The sequence below is a fragment of the Caloenas nicobarica genome, chromosome 6, assembly GCF_036013445.1.
Source record: "Caloenas nicobarica isolate bCalNic1 chromosome 6, bCalNic1.hap1, whole genome shotgun sequence".
NCBI classification, from domain to species: Eukaryota; Metazoa; Chordata; class Aves; order Columbiformes; family Columbidae; genus Caloenas; species Caloenas nicobarica.
This window is the reverse complement of record NC_088250.1, coordinates 2,640,708-2,658,221: the sequence shown is the minus strand read 5'-3', so window position 1 is coordinate 2,658,221 and position 17,514 is coordinate 2,640,708. Positions and strand designations below refer to the sequence as shown.

Below are 17,514 nucleotides of genomic sequence, written 5' to 3'. Positions count from 1 at the left end.
AAAACACAAGTGTGCCGAGGAGACCACGAACACACCATTGTTCAAACTGGGTCTCCATGAGTAGGCTGCACAAAAAGTTGCAGGCCTGAATTTATACATGGAAAATAGGCTGCCTTAAAGTACTCTACTTGTCACTAGCTTGCCACACCGACAAATAACCTTAATAAATCCATACCTCCTTTTTATTTGTTGAATCTTCCCTCAAGATAAGGAGTCAATAGTTTGATGCAAGTTCCTCCATTATGCAATCAATTAACTCCGCTTTCTTGCACAACTGACCCAATTAGTAAGAGCCAAACTTGGTATCTGGAGCTTTCCCAGGTTTATCTACAAGCATTTCTAACTAGACTGTGAAAACAAAAAAAGGAACAAATACATGAAATAAGAAAATTCTAGAAAAACCAAGTACAAATTCTTAGGAATAAAGGAAAGGCTGTTTCCTTGCTTTGCTTGCCATGTGAAATGCTGAGTTTCTCACAGTTATAGATACGAAGGCTTCTCCTCCATGTGGTTCACTAGTACAACCAAAGCAAGCATATTTAAGCTCCCCGTTTTTTCTTACTTTAAACACAACACCCTTCAGAAACAAACAAATCCACATACCTCTTTGCTTTGAAATTAACTGCTCCGTGTGGAGTACGGGACACCCCATAGTGCTGTGGCTGCTCGAGCAGCACTCTGGTTTTACTGCCCTGCTGGGGGCCCTTGTGGGCCACGCTGCCCAGAGCAGGGACCCCCACATCGCCTCAGGACCCCGCCTCAGGACCCCCACATCGCCGCCTCAGGATCCCCACATCGCTGCCTCAGGATCCCCACATCGTCGCCTCAGGACCCCGCCTCAGGATCCCTACATCGTCACCTCAGGATCCCGCCTCAGGATCCCTACATCGTCACCTCAGGACCCCCACATCACTGCTTCAGGATCCCCACATCGTCGCCTCAGGACCCCGCCTCAGGATCCCTACATTGTCACCTCAGGACCCCACCTCAGGACCCCCACATCGCCGCCTCAGGACGCCGCCTCAGGATCCCTACATCGTCACCTCAGGACCCCCACATCGCCGCCTCAGGACGCCGCCTCAGGATCCCTACATCGTCACCTCAGGACCCCCACATCGCCGCCTCAGGACCCCGCCTCAGGACCCCCACATCGCCGCCTCAGGATCCACCAGCCCAGCGCCCATTTTCACCCCACAGCGGCTCAGCCGGGACACCAGCTAGGCCTCAGCTCTGTCCCAACGAGGGCAGGACGCGCTGCCGGAGCCCAAGCCGCGTTGAGGGAATCGCCCGAGGACCCGCGTCCCCCACCCCGGGGAGCGACGTTACCGCCTTCCCGCTTCCCGCCACCCGCCTTTTAAAGGCTCCGCTGACGTCACCGCGCACGTGCGACGCCCCCTGGCGGGCGTGTCGAGGCGGAGGCCGGCGGGGCGGGGCCGGGCGGCGCGCAGGCGCAGTGCGCGGCCGGGCCGCGGGCGGGAGGCGGCAGCCGGGGCCGGGGCCGGGGCTGCCATGAGCCGGCGCTGCCCGCCGGCCGCCGCCTCGCTGCTGCGGGGGCTCGCCGGCCCCGCCGCGCTCCGGCTGGGCGGGAGCATGAGCTTGTGCGGGGCGCCGGCCGCCTGCGGCGCGGGGCCTGCGAGCGGCGGCGGCGCGGGGTTCTCCTCAGCGCGCCTCAGCCCGCCCTGGCTGCGGCTGCCGGAGGTGGCGGGCGCGGAGCCGCAGCGGGTCAACGAGCTGCTGCTGCTGCTGCCGCTGCTGCCGCCGGCCCCGCGCGGCCCGGCCCCGCCGCAGCATCACGTCGTGTACTTCCCGGGGGACGTGCAGGTACGGCGGGCGGCCCGAGGGAGCGGCAGGGCCGGGGGGGCGGCCCGCTCGGCCCCGGGGGAGCGATTGCTGCCCCGGGCCGGCGGGGGAACGCAGCGGGTTCCTGAAACCCGCAATGGGGCGGCGGCTTGTGCCACAGCGCTGCCCGGGGGGACGTTTCTGGAGGCGACGGCGACGTCTGACACCGTGTGGGAGGCTCTGAGGGGAGGGGGGACGCGGGGAGGGAACGGAGCTGGTGAGGGGCCGGAGCACCAGTGTGGTGGAGCGGCTGAGGGAGCTGGGGGTTCAGCTGGAGAACAGGAGCTGAGGGGAGACCTTCTGATCTCTGAACTGCCCGAAAGGAGCTTGGAGCCAGGGGGGGTCGGGCTCTGCTCCCCAGGAACAAGCGCCAGGACCAGAGGAAACGGCCTCGAGTTGCGCCAGGGGAGGTTGAGGTTGGATTTAGGAACAATTTCTTCCCCAAAGGGCTGTGGGGCCTTGGAACAGGCTGCCCAGGGCAGTGCTGGAGTCACCATCCCTGGAGGGGTTGGACAGACGGACATGAGGTTCTCAGGACATGGGGCAGTGCCAGGGGTGGACTCAATATCTTGAGGGTCCCAAATCATTCTGAACCTGCGGTGGTGAGTATTCCCGGCAGGCTCAGCACCGTGTCCCCGTGCAGTGGTACAAACGCCCGGACACCGTCCCGCGGGTCTGGCACAGGCACTGAGGCTTTCCCAGCGTGTCCTGGAGGAGACACGTGCGGTCTCTGAGTAAGACAAGGAATTGAAAAGAGAGAATGTGAAGTGCTGTCCCTAAGCGTGTGGCCAACCTCTGTGAGGTGACATACCACAGAATCCCAGAATCACAGGGTGTCAGGGATTGGAAGGGACCTCGAAAGCTCACCCAGTGCAACCCCCCCGCCGGAGCAGGAACACCCAGATGAGGTTGCACAGGAAGGTGTCCAGGCGGGTTGGAATGTCTGCAGAGAAGGAGACTCCACAACCTCCCTGGGCAGCCTGGGCCAGCCTCTGGCACCCTCACCAGGAAGAAGTTTCTTCTCATGTTTAAGTGGAACCTCCTGTGTTCCAGTTTATACCCGTGATACCTTGGGTCGTCAGGTCTTCTCAAAAGCCATCACTTCCCAAAAGCAGGGGCAGCACCTTCTTGTTCTGGGAAAAGGCGTGCAACTTTGTGGATTTTCATTTTAAGGATTGGGATGGCCCAAGAAAACCTTTTTGATTACTGTTCCTGGGTATGGCTTTATTACTCCTTAATAAAATAAACTAATTACTGTTCTCTGCCATTATTAATTTGGAGGTGAGGATCATTCATGACTTGGGGGTTAATCTGTGCCCCACATGGATGTGAACAAGAGGAATAAAGACTCCATGCAGCTGAATGAGAGGGAGGATTTTTTTCTGTATGAAAAATAGAGGACTTATTACAAAATTTTAAGTCTGTTGTTTGTGTATAATAAGACAATCAGTATTTCTGCTGATGGAGATAATACATTAAAATTACATATTCTGTGTCATACTAAGTTGAATAATACTTTAATTTTCTCTTGGAGTGAAGTCAACAAAAATTAGGAATACTCCGATGTGCTTAAAAATGTGTGGTAAAAATATTCAAGTAGAATAAGTAAATCCAAATATGCCAGTTTCTTTAATGCGTTTCTTGTTCTGGAGTCGTAGCAAGTGAGTGCCTCTTTAATGCATGTTTCTCTGTTAATTACAGTCCTTTCTTATGAATGCAAGTACGCTAGACAGACCTGAAGTATTTTCACAATGCAGTAATTCATCTCTTATATATACATATATTTTTTATTTTTCAGAACTATCACGACATCATGTCTTGCCACCCAGAAAACTTCCAGTGGGAGCAGTGGAGTTTTGAAAACGTTGCTACCATACTCGCTCGCCGGTTCCCTAATAGCTTTATTTGGGTTGTAAAGTGTTCCCGAATGCACCTGCACAAGTTCAGCTGTTACGACAACTTTGTGGTGAGCAACATGTTTGGAGCACCAGACCACAGCCCTGACTTTGGAGCTTTCAAGCATCTCCACGCGCTGCTAGTTAATGCATTCAGACTCTCTCAGAATATTCTGCTGCCCCAGAAAAGTGTGCATGGTGTCAGCAAGGATGCGAAAATAGCTGCTTGTAAATCACAGCTGCAGTCTGCTCCTGCAACAAATGGCTGCTCAGCCACAGAAGGAGCGAGAGCTTGTGAATGCTCTAATAATTCTGCTATGAACTTCATTATACCGTCTGCTGTAGGTGCCGCGTCGTTTACTTTGATTGGCTTCAGTAAAGGCTGTGTGGTTTTGAACCAGCTGCTTTTTGAGATGAAGGAAGCTAAAAAAGACAAGAATACTGATGCCTTCTTGAAAAACATAAAAGCAATTTACTGGCTGGACGGCGGCCACTCGGGAGGAAGCAACACTTGGGTGACGTACCCTGACGTGCTGAAAGAACTCGCGCAGACGGGAATTGAAGTTCATGCCCACGTGACCCCGTACCAAGTGTTTGACACAATGAGGTCGTGGATTGGGAGAGAGCACAAGAAATTTGTACAGACACTTGAACAATTTGGTGTGGAAATAGACGATCAACTCCATTTTGCTGATGACGTCCCCTCCTTAGATAACCATTTCAGAGTTCATGAAGTATTTTGAGACTGTATGTGTCTGAGTAGTATATTCCTTGTAAAAGCACTTTTGACACTGTCAGTGTTGTCAGCTAGATTTACAAGTTGGAGCAGATGCTTTCTGCAGAGCGTACTCATCCGGTCCTGCGTTGCTGATAGATGCTATACATACATTTCAGTAGCTTACAAAGGAGGATTGGGACCCCACACCTACAACACGTGTTGTCATTTGATTCCTGGAAAAAAAAAAAAAGTGTTATGAAGAATTCTCCTATACAGGGTTTTGGGGTTTTTTTTGATAAATGTGAATGTTTATTCTCAAAACTGTTGGCAAAATTTTTAGTCCTGGATGTCTAACATTGTATACTGCCTTTGATGGGAGTTTAAAGTGCTTGACGCTTTCAAATGTCTGGATACTTCAATTTAGTAGCTTCCAGGGCTAAAAACATTGTTTCTTGTCAATAACAGATGTAACATTAGTTTTTCAGCTTAAGGAAAGTGGTGATTGTTAGAACAGTCTTAGTTATATATTTTGGTGAAAGTTATTTTAATTAGTTAATTAAATCTTCCAGTTTCGTAGCATTTCTCCTATTGAAACAAAGTCACAAATATTTACCTTTGGAATAATAGTGCCAATCCATTTTTCTTCCTTACGTGCGCCTGTCCTGTCGCTGTGAAGTGTCGTCAATTCATTGTGTAACATCGCTGGTGAGTAGCCGTTTCACCTGAGGCTGGAACATTTTGTGATAGCTGTGTTCAGTGACCAAGAATGTTGATGAGGATGGAGCTTATTGCGGTTTCACACACCTTGCTATTGCTCTGACTTCTATAAGGACCAGCAGTAATATGTGTATTTTCGAGTCAAGAGGTGTCTTCATCCCTGCCTTGGACTGGGGAGGTTTTTCTTGACAATCGCTGTGCTGATGTTGATCTAAACTGAGCCGTAAGTACATAATGTATTACAAGTTGCATACAAATTTTTAGACTATCTTGACTGTAGCTGTCTCAAAATGCTTGTGCTTTTAGAACTATTATCTCCTTTAAATGTATTGCGGTAGTTGCTCCTAGAGCCACCCAAAAATCTATTTTCAGAGCCTAATTTTTCATACAGAAGAAAAACCCCTCTAACTAAATACAAAGCCAGACAAATCGGATACAATAGTTAGGGCCCCAAACCTGAATGTTCTTCAGAAAGAATTCCTGAAAGATGGACAAACGAGGGTATTGGCGAATCTTTTCCACTGTTGTAAGTAACTTTTTCCATTTAACTATAAATAAATCTTAGAATCACTCCTAAAGACAATTGCAGCTATTAATGAACAAGTAGCTTAAGATGATTTTGGATTTCCTGGAAGTGTAGGAATACAAAAGCAAGTTAGCAAAACACTGCAAAGATTAAACAAATGTGGCTCAGTTCTGAAAAAAGGCATTTTATTCCACTTTGTTGCTACGTTTGGTGGCTTAGCAACATCTTCCTCCTGCTTCTTGCTTCCTGTGACTCTCACGCTGTGGAAGCAAAGTCTGGAAACTTCTTCGATTGGCATCATTAAAGCTTCCAAGGTTCGCTGGAGACAGGATTTTCACGAGTACTGCAGAGGTTGTGCACATCTTAGTGATCACCAAAGCATGAGAAGAGTGTGGTGAACTCTAAGAAAATTTTCTTAAGGCAGAAAACATTCAGGGCAGTAGGATTGTGCCTACAGTGTGCGCCTGACAATGTGAGCTCTGTCGCTGATAGTGAGACTAATATCCCTAGCTCATCAAAAGGGGAAGGATCTATTTTAATTGATGGAGAAAAGTGCAACATGCAAACTAATTCTAACATTTTATAGAATATGAAATCTAGTTCCATCAGCTTTTTTCCTAAAACTCTTCCTTGGAGACTTTGTTCAGCCCTGTTTATTGCTTACCTTTTAATCGGCTTATCACAACTTGCTATGTGTTCCAACGCGGCTATTTCCTTTTTTGGCCCCTTTGCTAACACTTGCAGCATACTGTGAGGTCTTTTTTTCTGGAAATGTGGGTTACCTGACAAAGTGGTTTGGATAGAAAGCCTACAAACTGCTTGAAATATCTTTGATAATCCCCCTGAGGATGCTACAACTTGCCCTATCCAGTAACAGTGCAGATCGCAGACCCATTTCTAACCAGTTCTGTGCCAGCCCAACTAGCAGGAGTAGGTTGCTGCAAGCTTTTGGAAAATGATATTAAAATATGGACATTGTCTTCAGAAGCTCCTGGGTGGCTGCCCTACGGAGATATTAATAATTTTAACCTGTTTGATGGAGGCTGCATACAATAGCTGTTAGATAAAATAGGCTCAAGTGTTCATGTATTGATTTGAAGAACAAGCACTTTGTTGTAAAACTGATCTTGTTTTGGGGACTTCATGTTGTGGAGGGAAAACGAACTGGTAGGTTTTCATTCTCTGAACAGTTGTAATAGCCTGTTGGAATGTGCCTCTGTCATTCACTACAAGGCATGCTAAAATAAATCTTGCAAACAATGCAGAAAAGAAACTATTTCTAATGGGTGAAACCACTTTGATGTGAATGTAAAGCCATTAAACACGGAATGTGTGTTAAGTTTGGTGGATGAAGCTTTATCAGGTGTTTGTGGAGACCTAGTTTAAAAAAAACCCCTTTATTTGGTAACTTTTCTTCAAGGTGGGGTTAGTGTTTGTTCAGTCAGCATCTGTGTCCCACACATCTTCCTGGAGTCTCCCAAACACGGGAGAGCTGGTGTGAGGGACTGATCATTTCTGTGGGAGGATGAAATGGGTCCTGGTTTGTATATGCCTGCTCTTCCATATCAACTGTAAAGTCGGATTTTAATAAGCTTAGACGTAAATGCCTAACGTTAAGCAATTCTCACGCTTCCTTACGGCGGTTTAGGTCAAGATGTTTCTGGTTTTGAATGGAGTGAGCAACATGACACAGTCCTTTCGTACAACCCAGTGTGTAATAGCTGCGGTTCATTATATTACACGCTTGTTTCTTGTACAATCGACAATTTTATTCGGATTCTGAGAAATACTAAAATGTTTTAGGCTGTGCCTGTTAAGTTCCTTTAAAACAGGGCTTGATTCTGTGAAATCATCCAGATTCTATATGGCTTAAAGTGATTTTATTTTGTGTGCATCTTAAATACGTGAAACTTTAGTAACCTTCCTGTCACACCACTGTAAATGCTACTGCATTTTAAATCAGTATCGGCCCCAAATTTTGAAAGGTGATTCAGGGTCCAAGCGTTGCTGAAAGGAGAAATCTTTTATGTTTTCCCATCAATCACATCCTGCTGCCTCCCTCGTGTGGGCACAAGCACTTTATGGTGAGCTGTTCTATCCTACTAAATGAACATTATTGCTGGATCGAGGTAACCAACAGGAGTGCTATGTATTTAAATAGTCGTAGAATTATTTTAAATAAGACTGGCAAGTCAGTGAAGCTGCGTGTTTTACATGGTTGAGCAGTTCTTTTAATGTTTTCAGCCTGCTCTTAGAAATGTTGAGTAGGAAGAGATCCAAACAATTGGAAGGGAAATAATCTGCTCTGGTTGCTCTCAGGAATTCCCGCGTACAGACCTCAGAATCCATCCCCACTCCTGGAGTCTGACCCAAACCAAACCAGGAAATCTTAACACATGACTTTGCCCCAAACTTATATAACTGTCAAAAAAAAAAATTTAGAAATTTCATCTGTTTTTCTAGCAAGACCGGAATCTTTGATTACTGAGTGACACTAACTTACAGAGAATCCCTTGTAAAACTCCCCAGCTGAGAACGTCCATCTTCAACACCCGTGTTGACTGCACCGAAACGTGGACGTGTCTCTGGTTTTGCAGTGTTTAGTCCTGGACACTCTGCGTCACCAAGCCTCTGTCGAATACACTCCATCAAGTGGCTGTTTTGAATGTGTGGGATGGTCAGTGTTTCTTTTTCTAATACCTGTTACCACAACTTCACCTGGTTTATTGTGGCATGATCCCATTTTGCTTTAGGTCTCTAGAGGACAAGCTCCCACAAAATGTCGTGGCTCTAGTTTTTGTGTTATTTCAGTACCAGATTTTTAAGTGTGGCCACGTACATTCTCTCCCTATGTTAGCTGGAAGTTATTCCTTCAATGCTTTCACTATTCAGCACTTTATGGCCTGTTTCACACCATGTAGCACAGTGGTTAGAAAGCACCAAGTTGTTATTTTTTTATTTTAAAGACAGTAACTTCAAGGTTTTTATCACTAGTTACGCTGGCCTAAACAAGTGAATTACTGCAGCTTTCCTGCCAAGCTACCTCGGCACTAATAACTGCGACTGAGGGATGGCTTTCGTTTGGCCTGAGGTGTTATAGTTTAATAGCCTCCCTTACAAAATAAGAAAGGGTGATTGAAAAACATCCCAAACGGCATTAATTACCAGCCCGATACAGCCCCGACGCTTCCCCAGCCGAACAGAGCGAGGTTGTCTCAGCGGCACGCACAAGCAATCCTTGTTCCTTTTCGAACAAGAATTTTGGGAGACCTATTTGTGCTCCCGCGTTGAAATGCTGCCCTCAGAGCGCACAATGGTACCCATCAGAGCCGCTCGGCTGGCTCCATTCACACCGTTCACGGCGGTGGCCGGGTGCCCGTTCACATGGCCGCGGGCTGTTTGCACCGCTTGAACTGCCAAGAGCAGGTTCAGACCAATAATCTGCACCGTGGTGCCAGATCCTGCCCTTCAGGACGAAGTTTTTTCTCCAGTGCTCAAACGCCGCTCCCAGCAGATTCTACATCTACGAGGAACTTGGCGTCAGACAGCAGGACTGCGGCTGGATGGGTTTGTGGATGTGTTAGTGGCAGGTCCTTCGCAGCTGCAGGAACAGCGACAGACTGTATGCTCACTGCATGTGAAGAAAAACAAGAAAAAACCTACCAGATAAACATTCACCTATAACAAAGCTTATCCGCATCATTTTTATTAACCTTACAGAAAGCGTATGTACATACACACAGCTTCTGCTTTAACATATGATTTTGTATTTTCCCAGGAGCTTGCTGAATTGCAATGTGTTATTTTATCCACAATCATCCCTATAGGCTTTTTGTTGGATGCGTAACACCATTCTCCGAGCATAAAAATCCCTGTATTCCTCAGGGAGCTCTTCCAGTGTTTTCAAGGCCCTGTCCAAGATCTGTAGAGCTCTAGAAGCTGCTGTGGGATCTTTATTTCCGTAAGTGTCAGTCTTATCGTAGGACTCGGCAGGAAGGTGCTTCCAAAAGACATTCAGTGCCACTCCAAACTCCTCAGAAATTACATTGTGGAACCACAACGCTGTAGAAAGAAGAATGTCTAAAATGAAAATTACTATCTGAAACTTCCATGGGACTCATTACAAGTGTCACAACTGCCCAAAACTACAACTAGTTGAGGAAAAGCCTCAAATACTGTCTTTTTTGTTTGCTTATAAATATTCATCCCTGAATATACTGCATTGTACCAAATTTAAGAAGTTCTTCAAGACATTTATGTCAACCCACAACTTCACACAAAAGCAACAATGCTGAAGTATAGAGATACTCAAAACTATGTTTAACGTGGTGTATTTACCCTGTTTCAATTTGAAGCCAAAAGACTGAATGCCGTGCTTATTGCACCTTAGTTGCTTATATGTGCTGAAGACACACAAAAGCTTATTCTGATAAATGAATAAGTTTCTTTTCGGTTAGGAAGAGAGGCTACTTCAACCTTCTCCATAATAACCACACACATTTCTCCAAGAACATCTCATTTTTTTCAGCAATACACATTCCTGTTTGTATTGCCCAGGTAATGTGAAAAGCAACAGAATAGGTATCTGCCACAAGCTCATGATGAGTTACAAAAAAAAATTAATAATAAGTGGGAATAGTTCAACAGGAGCGATTCAAATGCCTTTCCCTGATCACCAGAATCATCATCTCAGCCCAGGAAGCAGCTTTGTATCTTCTGCTTATGCAGAAAAATTATTAGGGCTTGTCTTTCCATTCCTCAAAGGTGATTATCGATTCCTAGAAAGTCCAATAACTCTACCATCCAGAATTCTCATCAAATCACGTGCCTCACAGTTCTCGGGTGCCAGAGCTACAGAAGAACAGAAATGGTTCTTTGCTCAGTTCTGTCCTTGGAAAACTCAGGTCACCCAAGTGATTTCAGATGTCATGAGTTGATTTTATAGTGCTGATCTACTAAGACATAAGTTCAGAAGCATACAGTGTAATCTTGAGGGAAGAGAAGCTTTGTAGGTAGATATAATACCTTTTATTAGGCTAATTAGTACAGTTGGAAGAAACAGTCAAGTTTTGCTGATGTCTCTAGATGCTCCTACTTGACAACACAGAAATGCTTTAGTAACTTCTTACCGTCCCTAGAAATGAGACATTGCAAACAAAACTGTTCAAAACCACAACGTGCTCTGGAACGATTTGTTACTTACCCGGAATAAATAAGACATCTCCCGCTTCCAGAAAACATTGATAGCGCTTGGCTTTTACAAACAGGGGATATTTCTCTAAGTCTGGGTTATCCACATCCAGCACCTCTGACTTGGTACCTAGGAAAGTTTCCAGAAGTCACGACTGAACGTTCCTGCTCTTCCAACAGCACCAAAGCATTACCACGTTGCTGGAAACAGCTGTTCTGGAATCAAATTTAATCCTGGTTTATTGTTCTGTAACTCTTCCAACAACCAGGCAAACCTGATGGCCCACACATTTACTGACCTGTTCTCTGTATTTCTCCTGTCGCTGCAACATCGAGCTGTTAGGGGTTTTTTTTTTTTACTACAATGCAACACTTGTGAGCTGAAAAGGCAGCTATCATCCCCAAACTCCAAACTAGATGTATGTGACATACATACCTGATAAATATAAATACGGTGCATCTTGAGGACTGTACAAAACAACTCGTTTTTTCCCTGTTACTTGGATCAAGAAGTTATCCATCACCTGGAATGGGCACAGGAAAAAAAGATGTCAGCCAAGAGGAGAGAATGAATATGTAACCTGCAACTCATCTAAAATATCATCGGCTTAAAAGAGGGAATTATCAAAACCTTCATATGCTAAGAATTAGCTAAAAGAGCTTCCACATGTAATCTAAAACACTCAAGAAGGGGAGTTACTTCATCCCTTAGCTGCACATTCTTGACAAATGGTATATGTGGAAACACAATATTGCTTTCCAACAACTTTTTTTCCTTAAATAAGAATCAAGTTCTTCCATCTTGAAACACGAAGACATACAGTACTTTAGACATATAAACAAGCAAAATATAACACAGGATGTATGTGGGATTCCTTTCAGTGTTACTCCCACCTCATTTTGCTGACCTTCTCTTAATAAAGGATTCTTTTTACTAATTATGGTGCAAAAAGCTACATTTCTGGTAAATAAATTTATTCAGAATTACACCACACAGTATTAGAAGAGAAATTTATTTGGAATCTACTGCATTGCAGCAACAGGACACCACAATCATTGGACAATTACCAACAATCTGGCTATTAGAATTTAAAAAAATAATCTTGAAGACAAAAGTATTGAAAGTTACTGTGTTTCAGATATTTAACTGAAACTCAAAACAGTTAAAAAAGGGGGAAAAATACCAAAACATCATTTAATCTTACAAGTATGGAACCAGACATAAAACCTATAAGATGTTATGCCCACACAATACATCTGTTTCAAATTCACTGTACCACCAAACGTGATTCATTTCATTATGTCAAGATATCTGAAGTTTGTCATTAACTGATCTTTGTCAGACATTTGCACCTTAATATCTCAACACCATAATGCCACCTGCCACATTTTATGCTAAACACACCTATTACCTACATCATAATGTGTCCATAACTGTAATCCAGCCGAGCTGATGCGGAAGACGCTGGAGAAAAATTGTTCCTTCTCAAAATACTCTGGAATCTGAACATCTTCTGCCAAAACAGGAAACTGCTTTCTGATATCTGCAATGTCCTGAAACAAAAAGGACAAAACTCTTAGAGAACCATAACTGCACATTAAAATAAGGGAGAGCTTCGCTGTCATTTCCCATCGTACGGAACAGGGGGCCAAAGCTTCGGCGCTGGCTAAGAGCTGAAAAGAGCAAATCGTTTTGGTGGTTGGCCTTTTGGCATCAACTGGGAATATAACGGCAGACTGGCGAGGAGAGGAATTCTAAATATGCTCAAGTGACTGCAGCTGGGGTGTAAAAAATATCCCACTAATTGGTTTTTGGCCTGTGTGCTTGACAAGTAGAACCTCTGTGTTTAGAGAACATAGGCCTGTGAGAAAGTCACAGGCACCTTATCGAATATGTCAATGATATTAATAAGAGCCAAAGAGTTGCTTCGAACCATGGCTGCTAGAAATCACACCGAAAAAGCAAGAGATCGTCAGAAATCCGTTTATATTAGTTTACCGCAAAAGCTGGAGAATGGGAGGTGAGGAATGTGCTCTTCAGTGATGAGCTAAGCTCTTGTGGAACAGCAACTATTTTAGACACGTAGGTTTCAATATTCTGACCTCCATCCAGTCAGACTCACAGGCCAGGTGACCATAATCAAGTTGTATGCCTGTCCTACACAGCCAGCAGAGGATTTTTAAAATATTCCTAAACCAGGACTTTATATTAGAACTGTAATCTCACGTAACTCACCTTCCTAGCATCTTCACCCACCGATCGCAGATAGTACTTTTCATCCTGAAAAGAACACAAGAAGAGAATTGTTTGGGGTTTTTTTTTAAACAAGAATTACAAACACAAAGAGCCTGTATTTTCTCATTAATCTAACGCAAGGCTTCATGAAATACAGTACAAATAACTACAAATTCAGCTACTTCGTTGTACTGCCTTTACTCTGCTGCTCCCTGCTGTTCACCTCCAGAAACAGGAAAAATGTGTTCACTGAGAACAGAAAAGTGGGGTGAGACTTGTCAACTGCTTCAGCATTGCTGTTACTGAACGGCTTCAAAGCAAATGAAGATTATAGTTTAAAGTCTTCAGAAGACTGACGCAGGAAGCTATTGCATTTGGCTTCAAAACTTCAAGCATCCCATGTAGCGTAAAGGGTGAAAAGCATGTCTGCATTCAAAGCCGTCTGCTTCCTCATCACGGCTGTCTGAAAATCCCCCCATTTGAACACTGACGCGTAAAGGCAGCCACACGTTTGCCACTCACAAATCACGTTGCAATAAATCCATATTTGCATTTTGTTAGCAGACGTAATCAAACCCTAAAATACCTTCGTGACATTGTCTTGCAAAACACATAAATGATACAGTTGTTATTCTAAAGCAAGGCTTGATTTCTCAATTTTATGCTGGAATTTTTGCTCATGTAAGCAGTTTTTGGTAACAGAAACATGACCACTGAAGTTAACCACACTGTATGCATACAAAGCTATTTCCAAGAAAAATTCTCTTCTCCCCACATTTTTTCCCTTGGCTTCAAGCCACACACAACGGTTAAACCTAAGATCAAGCCCTTTCCTGGAGTAAGACTTTAAATTATAATTAATTACTTTTCCCTCCAAATAGTGGCAAAATAACTAACAGAAGAACCTGTGACACTGAGGAAATTACCTCCGAAAGAAAGTACTCCTTGTGTTTGACTTCAGCTGCTCTTCGTACAAAGGTGTCAAAAGGCAGAGTTCTGAAACAGAAATATCTACATTTATACAGTGAACCAGTGTGACAACCCATGGTCTAAATGGCAGGTTTAAAATCACAGGCTCTCTTACCGCACCTAGTATGACTGAGGATGCAATATGCTGCTTTTTGGGTTTTTTTTAACATGGTGCCTAATCGGCATTCGCAGTGGATGTTTGAAGGGCTGTACTGAGACAGAAATCCTACGCTTACAAACCTCTCTGCTTTAGTAAATGTTCACATGTCTAGCCAAACAACAGCGTACCATTTTTAGGCTTGTTCACTGTACATTTTTATACATTTGCAGAAAAGTTCAGCATCAAGAAAACTCCTGCAGGTGTTATATATGTTTATAAATAAATGCATTTTCTGCTTTGAATTTGCGCACGAACACAGATACCTATCTTAATCAGTAGATCTATAACATTTATTTCAGTTACCTGATTTTTTTAAATACGTGCTACTTCAGCTGAGCAGAACACAGGAATATTGGTATTTTCAAATGTTTCTTTACTGTTTTTCTTGAAGTTATTAAACACAACTTCAGAAGATTCAAAAAGAATCACTGGGCATTAGAGCATGTCCCTCTGAAGTCAATAAAAATGTTACCTATTTATTTAAACAATGGGAGCTTCTCATAAGGATTACAGATTTTGGCATCAGTTGACAGCTGAATGGCAAACCAAGCACAAGCAGTAATACAACATGAGTTCACTGTTACGAATATTAATTCAATGTCATGTTCATTCAACTCACCATCTCACATTAAGTGTCAGAGGATAATGAATATATTGCATGTAAATATCAAATTTCAGAACAATCACCAAGGTTTGGATGAAAATATCCTCGAGCAAAGTTTTTTTGCGATCCTCTTATCCCTCCTACCAGAGTGTGACCTGCATCTGACAGCACACAGACCACTTCTCTAAACATTTTAGGCTTGGTTGTAAGAGCCAAATACAATCACCACTGAAGCCAATGGAAAAACAAACAAAACCCAACCCTCGGACTTGAGCTGAACTGTTACATCTTGCCCGTTTACATTTGCTGCTGAAGAAAGCAGGAGCACAGATCCACAACCGCTTCAACTGGAGCTGCCACAGCCCTGCCCTTGCTGTCTGCCCTCATCAGCCCTTCTGCCAGCGCTCATCTGACTCCACGGTGAACCTGCTTGCAAAGCTAAACCGGCAGAAAAACATTCCGATTTCTGCAGCACATCACATGGCTGAACGAGTTCCAGAACCAACACAAAGCCAGGGCAGGAGCGTGTGGCTTGCAGCAGGACGGTGGCACCGCTCACGTGCGTCCGTTTACAGCCATGGAACTGAGCGGTAAGCCCTCAGCGTTCCTGTTCCTCTAGTTCTACTTATCCCCGCCTCGTGTTAGAATGAGGAGCTTGCTGCGGAAAGGGCCAAAGCTTCCTGAATTTCAAGTGAAGCAGGTGGAAGTCCTAACGCCTGCTGTAATGATGCACCATCGCTGGCTGTCTACAAACTGCTGGAGGTGAACTCACAGCAAGAGGTATTCTAACGAGAAACAAAACAGAGCAGGGAAATGGAAATATGGAGATAAGGCAAAGTCATTCAAGAATAACCTCATTTCAAAGACTCAAAAGTTCATTATGCAGGGAGCAGGTTATAGCATGACTATTAGGTGTTTTTTTCCCCTAAACAACAGGCTTGTAGCTTGTTTACACCTACAGCATGTGTTTCTGCCTTCCTAAAATTCTAACAGACTGAACACATCTTGTTCCCACTTAGGGAAAACAAAGGACAACCAAAATAAAGGCCTTTACCCTTGAAGAACAATGCCGTGACTGAGACTGGATGAACTCCGAAGAAATGTTTTGGCAGCTACATGAGAGAAACTTCAGAGGAGAGCAAGAGTTTATGGGACCCACATCAGGATTAAAGAGCTGGTGAAATGTGTGATATCCAGTAGTCTGAACATCCTGAGAACTGCACGGGCTGACTGAAAGGAGCTCAGTTTTAATTAGTACCATCTGGAGTGCAATGGCGCGCCTGCCACATGCCAGCACTTAGAGAAGTTCAAACACACGGTGAGCCCAAAACTAGCATTATTTAGCAACATGGAAAACACACCATATAATGAGAATAAAATAGCGTATCATCTAGTATCAAGGGTGGTTTTGTTTTTTATTAACACCAGCAAACGCCAGGCTCAAATTTCCTACAAGAGTGCTTCATGCCGCCACTTCTAAGGCCCCATTTGGCTCCTCCTTTCACCCTTGTGGTATTTATTCAGCGTGTTGAGATATTTGTGGAATTAAGAGAGGGAAATCAAGGACAGCACTTTGGTACGTAATTTAGAGTTTTCACAAAGTATCTTCATATTCTCACCCTCAGCTTCAGACAGGTGCGCTGTATGTCTGAATGTTACAAGCATACGACATGAAATACAAGAGCCCTTGGGATGAAGTACCTATACACAAAGTTCTTACTGAGGAAATCCATCTGTGGCACCGCAGAGACATGAATCTTTACTTCTTTAGATCCTTCGGCTTGGCTCAAGTAATCTACTGTCCACTTGGTCGTGCAAGTGCCCAGTTCCATTCCTTTCAGCACTACTGGCTTTCTCTAAGGAATTAAAAAAAAAATAAAATAAAAACGATAGTGAAATGATCATAGCATCCAGCAGGAAAAAAACAAAACAAAACAAAACAAATGACAAACCAAATAAAAAAAAACCCACAATAGATTACACAATAGATTTAGTTTTTTCAAACTAAATACAGGCATCAAGTCAGTTGAGTATCAGGACCCACTATGCAAAGTCATAGAATCACTTTGGTTGGAAACGCCTCTCAAGTTCATCGAGTCCAACCATAACCCACCCCTGGCACTGCCCCATGTCCCTGAGAACCTCATGTCCGTCTGTCCAACCCCTCCAGGGATGGTGACTCCAGCACTGCCCTGGGCAGCCTGTTCCAAGGCCCCACAGCCCTTTGGGGAAGAAATTGTTCCTAAATCCAACCTCAACCTCCCCGGCACAACTTGAGGCCGTTTCCTCTGGTCCTGGCGCTTGTTCCTGGGGAGCAGAGCCCGACCCCCCTGGCTCCAAGCTCCTTTCAGGCAGGTCAGAGATCAGAAGGTCTCCCCTCAGCTCCTGTTCTCCAGCTGAACCCCCAGCTCCCTCAGCCGCTCCACCACACTGGTGCTCCGGCCCCTCACCAGCTCCGTTCCCTCCTCTCAACCCGCTCCGAATCCTGGCCCCAGACTGGCGGCCCGGCCTCCCCGGCGCCCGGCGGGGCGCAGAGACCCGTACCCGTGGGTAGATGTCCCTGAGGAACCGCTCCCGGGTCAGCCCCTCCAGCCGCTCCACCGCCACCACCGCCATGGCCGCTTCCGCCCGCGTCCGCCGCTCCCCCGGAAAGCGGCGCC

General features: G+C 44.9%; 2 protein-coding genes across 3 annotated transcripts; one reads left to right on the top strand and one right to left on the bottom strand.

Moving 5' to 3' along the window:
* The first annotated feature begins 1,475 nt into the window (after positions 1 to 1,475).
* C6H2orf69 (chromosome 6 C2orf69 homolog) lies at positions 1,476 to 7,114 on the top strand. The gene is made up of 2 exons (XM_065637885.1): positions 1,476 to 1,821; positions 3,638 to 7,114. Exons 1-2 carry the CDS (start codon positions 1,510 to 1,512, stop codon positions 4,475 to 4,477), a joined length of 1,152 nt encoding a protein of 383 aa, XP_065493957.1. The 5' UTR covers positions 1,476 to 1,509; the 3' UTR covers positions 4,478 to 7,114.
* A 2,271-nt stretch (positions 7,115 to 9,385) lies between these two features.
* TYW5 (tRNA-yW synthesizing protein 5) lies at positions 9,386 to 17,480 on the bottom strand. 2 transcript variants are annotated; one of them, XM_065638168.1, is made up of 8 exons: positions 17,399 to 17,480; positions 16,556 to 16,710; positions 14,048 to 14,117; positions 13,122 to 13,166; positions 12,302 to 12,439; positions 11,322 to 11,409; positions 10,899 to 11,015; positions 9,386 to 9,757 (listed from the first exon to the last, which is right to left on the bottom strand). In XM_065638168.1, exons 1-8 carry the CDS (start codon positions 17,468 to 17,470, stop codon positions 9,501 to 9,503), a joined length of 942 nt encoding a protein of 313 aa, XP_065494240.1. In that variant the 5' UTR covers positions 17,471 to 17,480; the 3' UTR covers positions 9,386 to 9,500. The 2 variants fall into 2 exon arrangements, with proteins under 2 accessions (XP_065494240.1, XP_065494241.1); XM_065638169.1 differs by lacking the exon at positions 17,399 to 17,480 and adding an exon at positions 17,305 to 17,394.
* Positions 17,481 to 17,514: the final 34 nt, after the last annotated feature.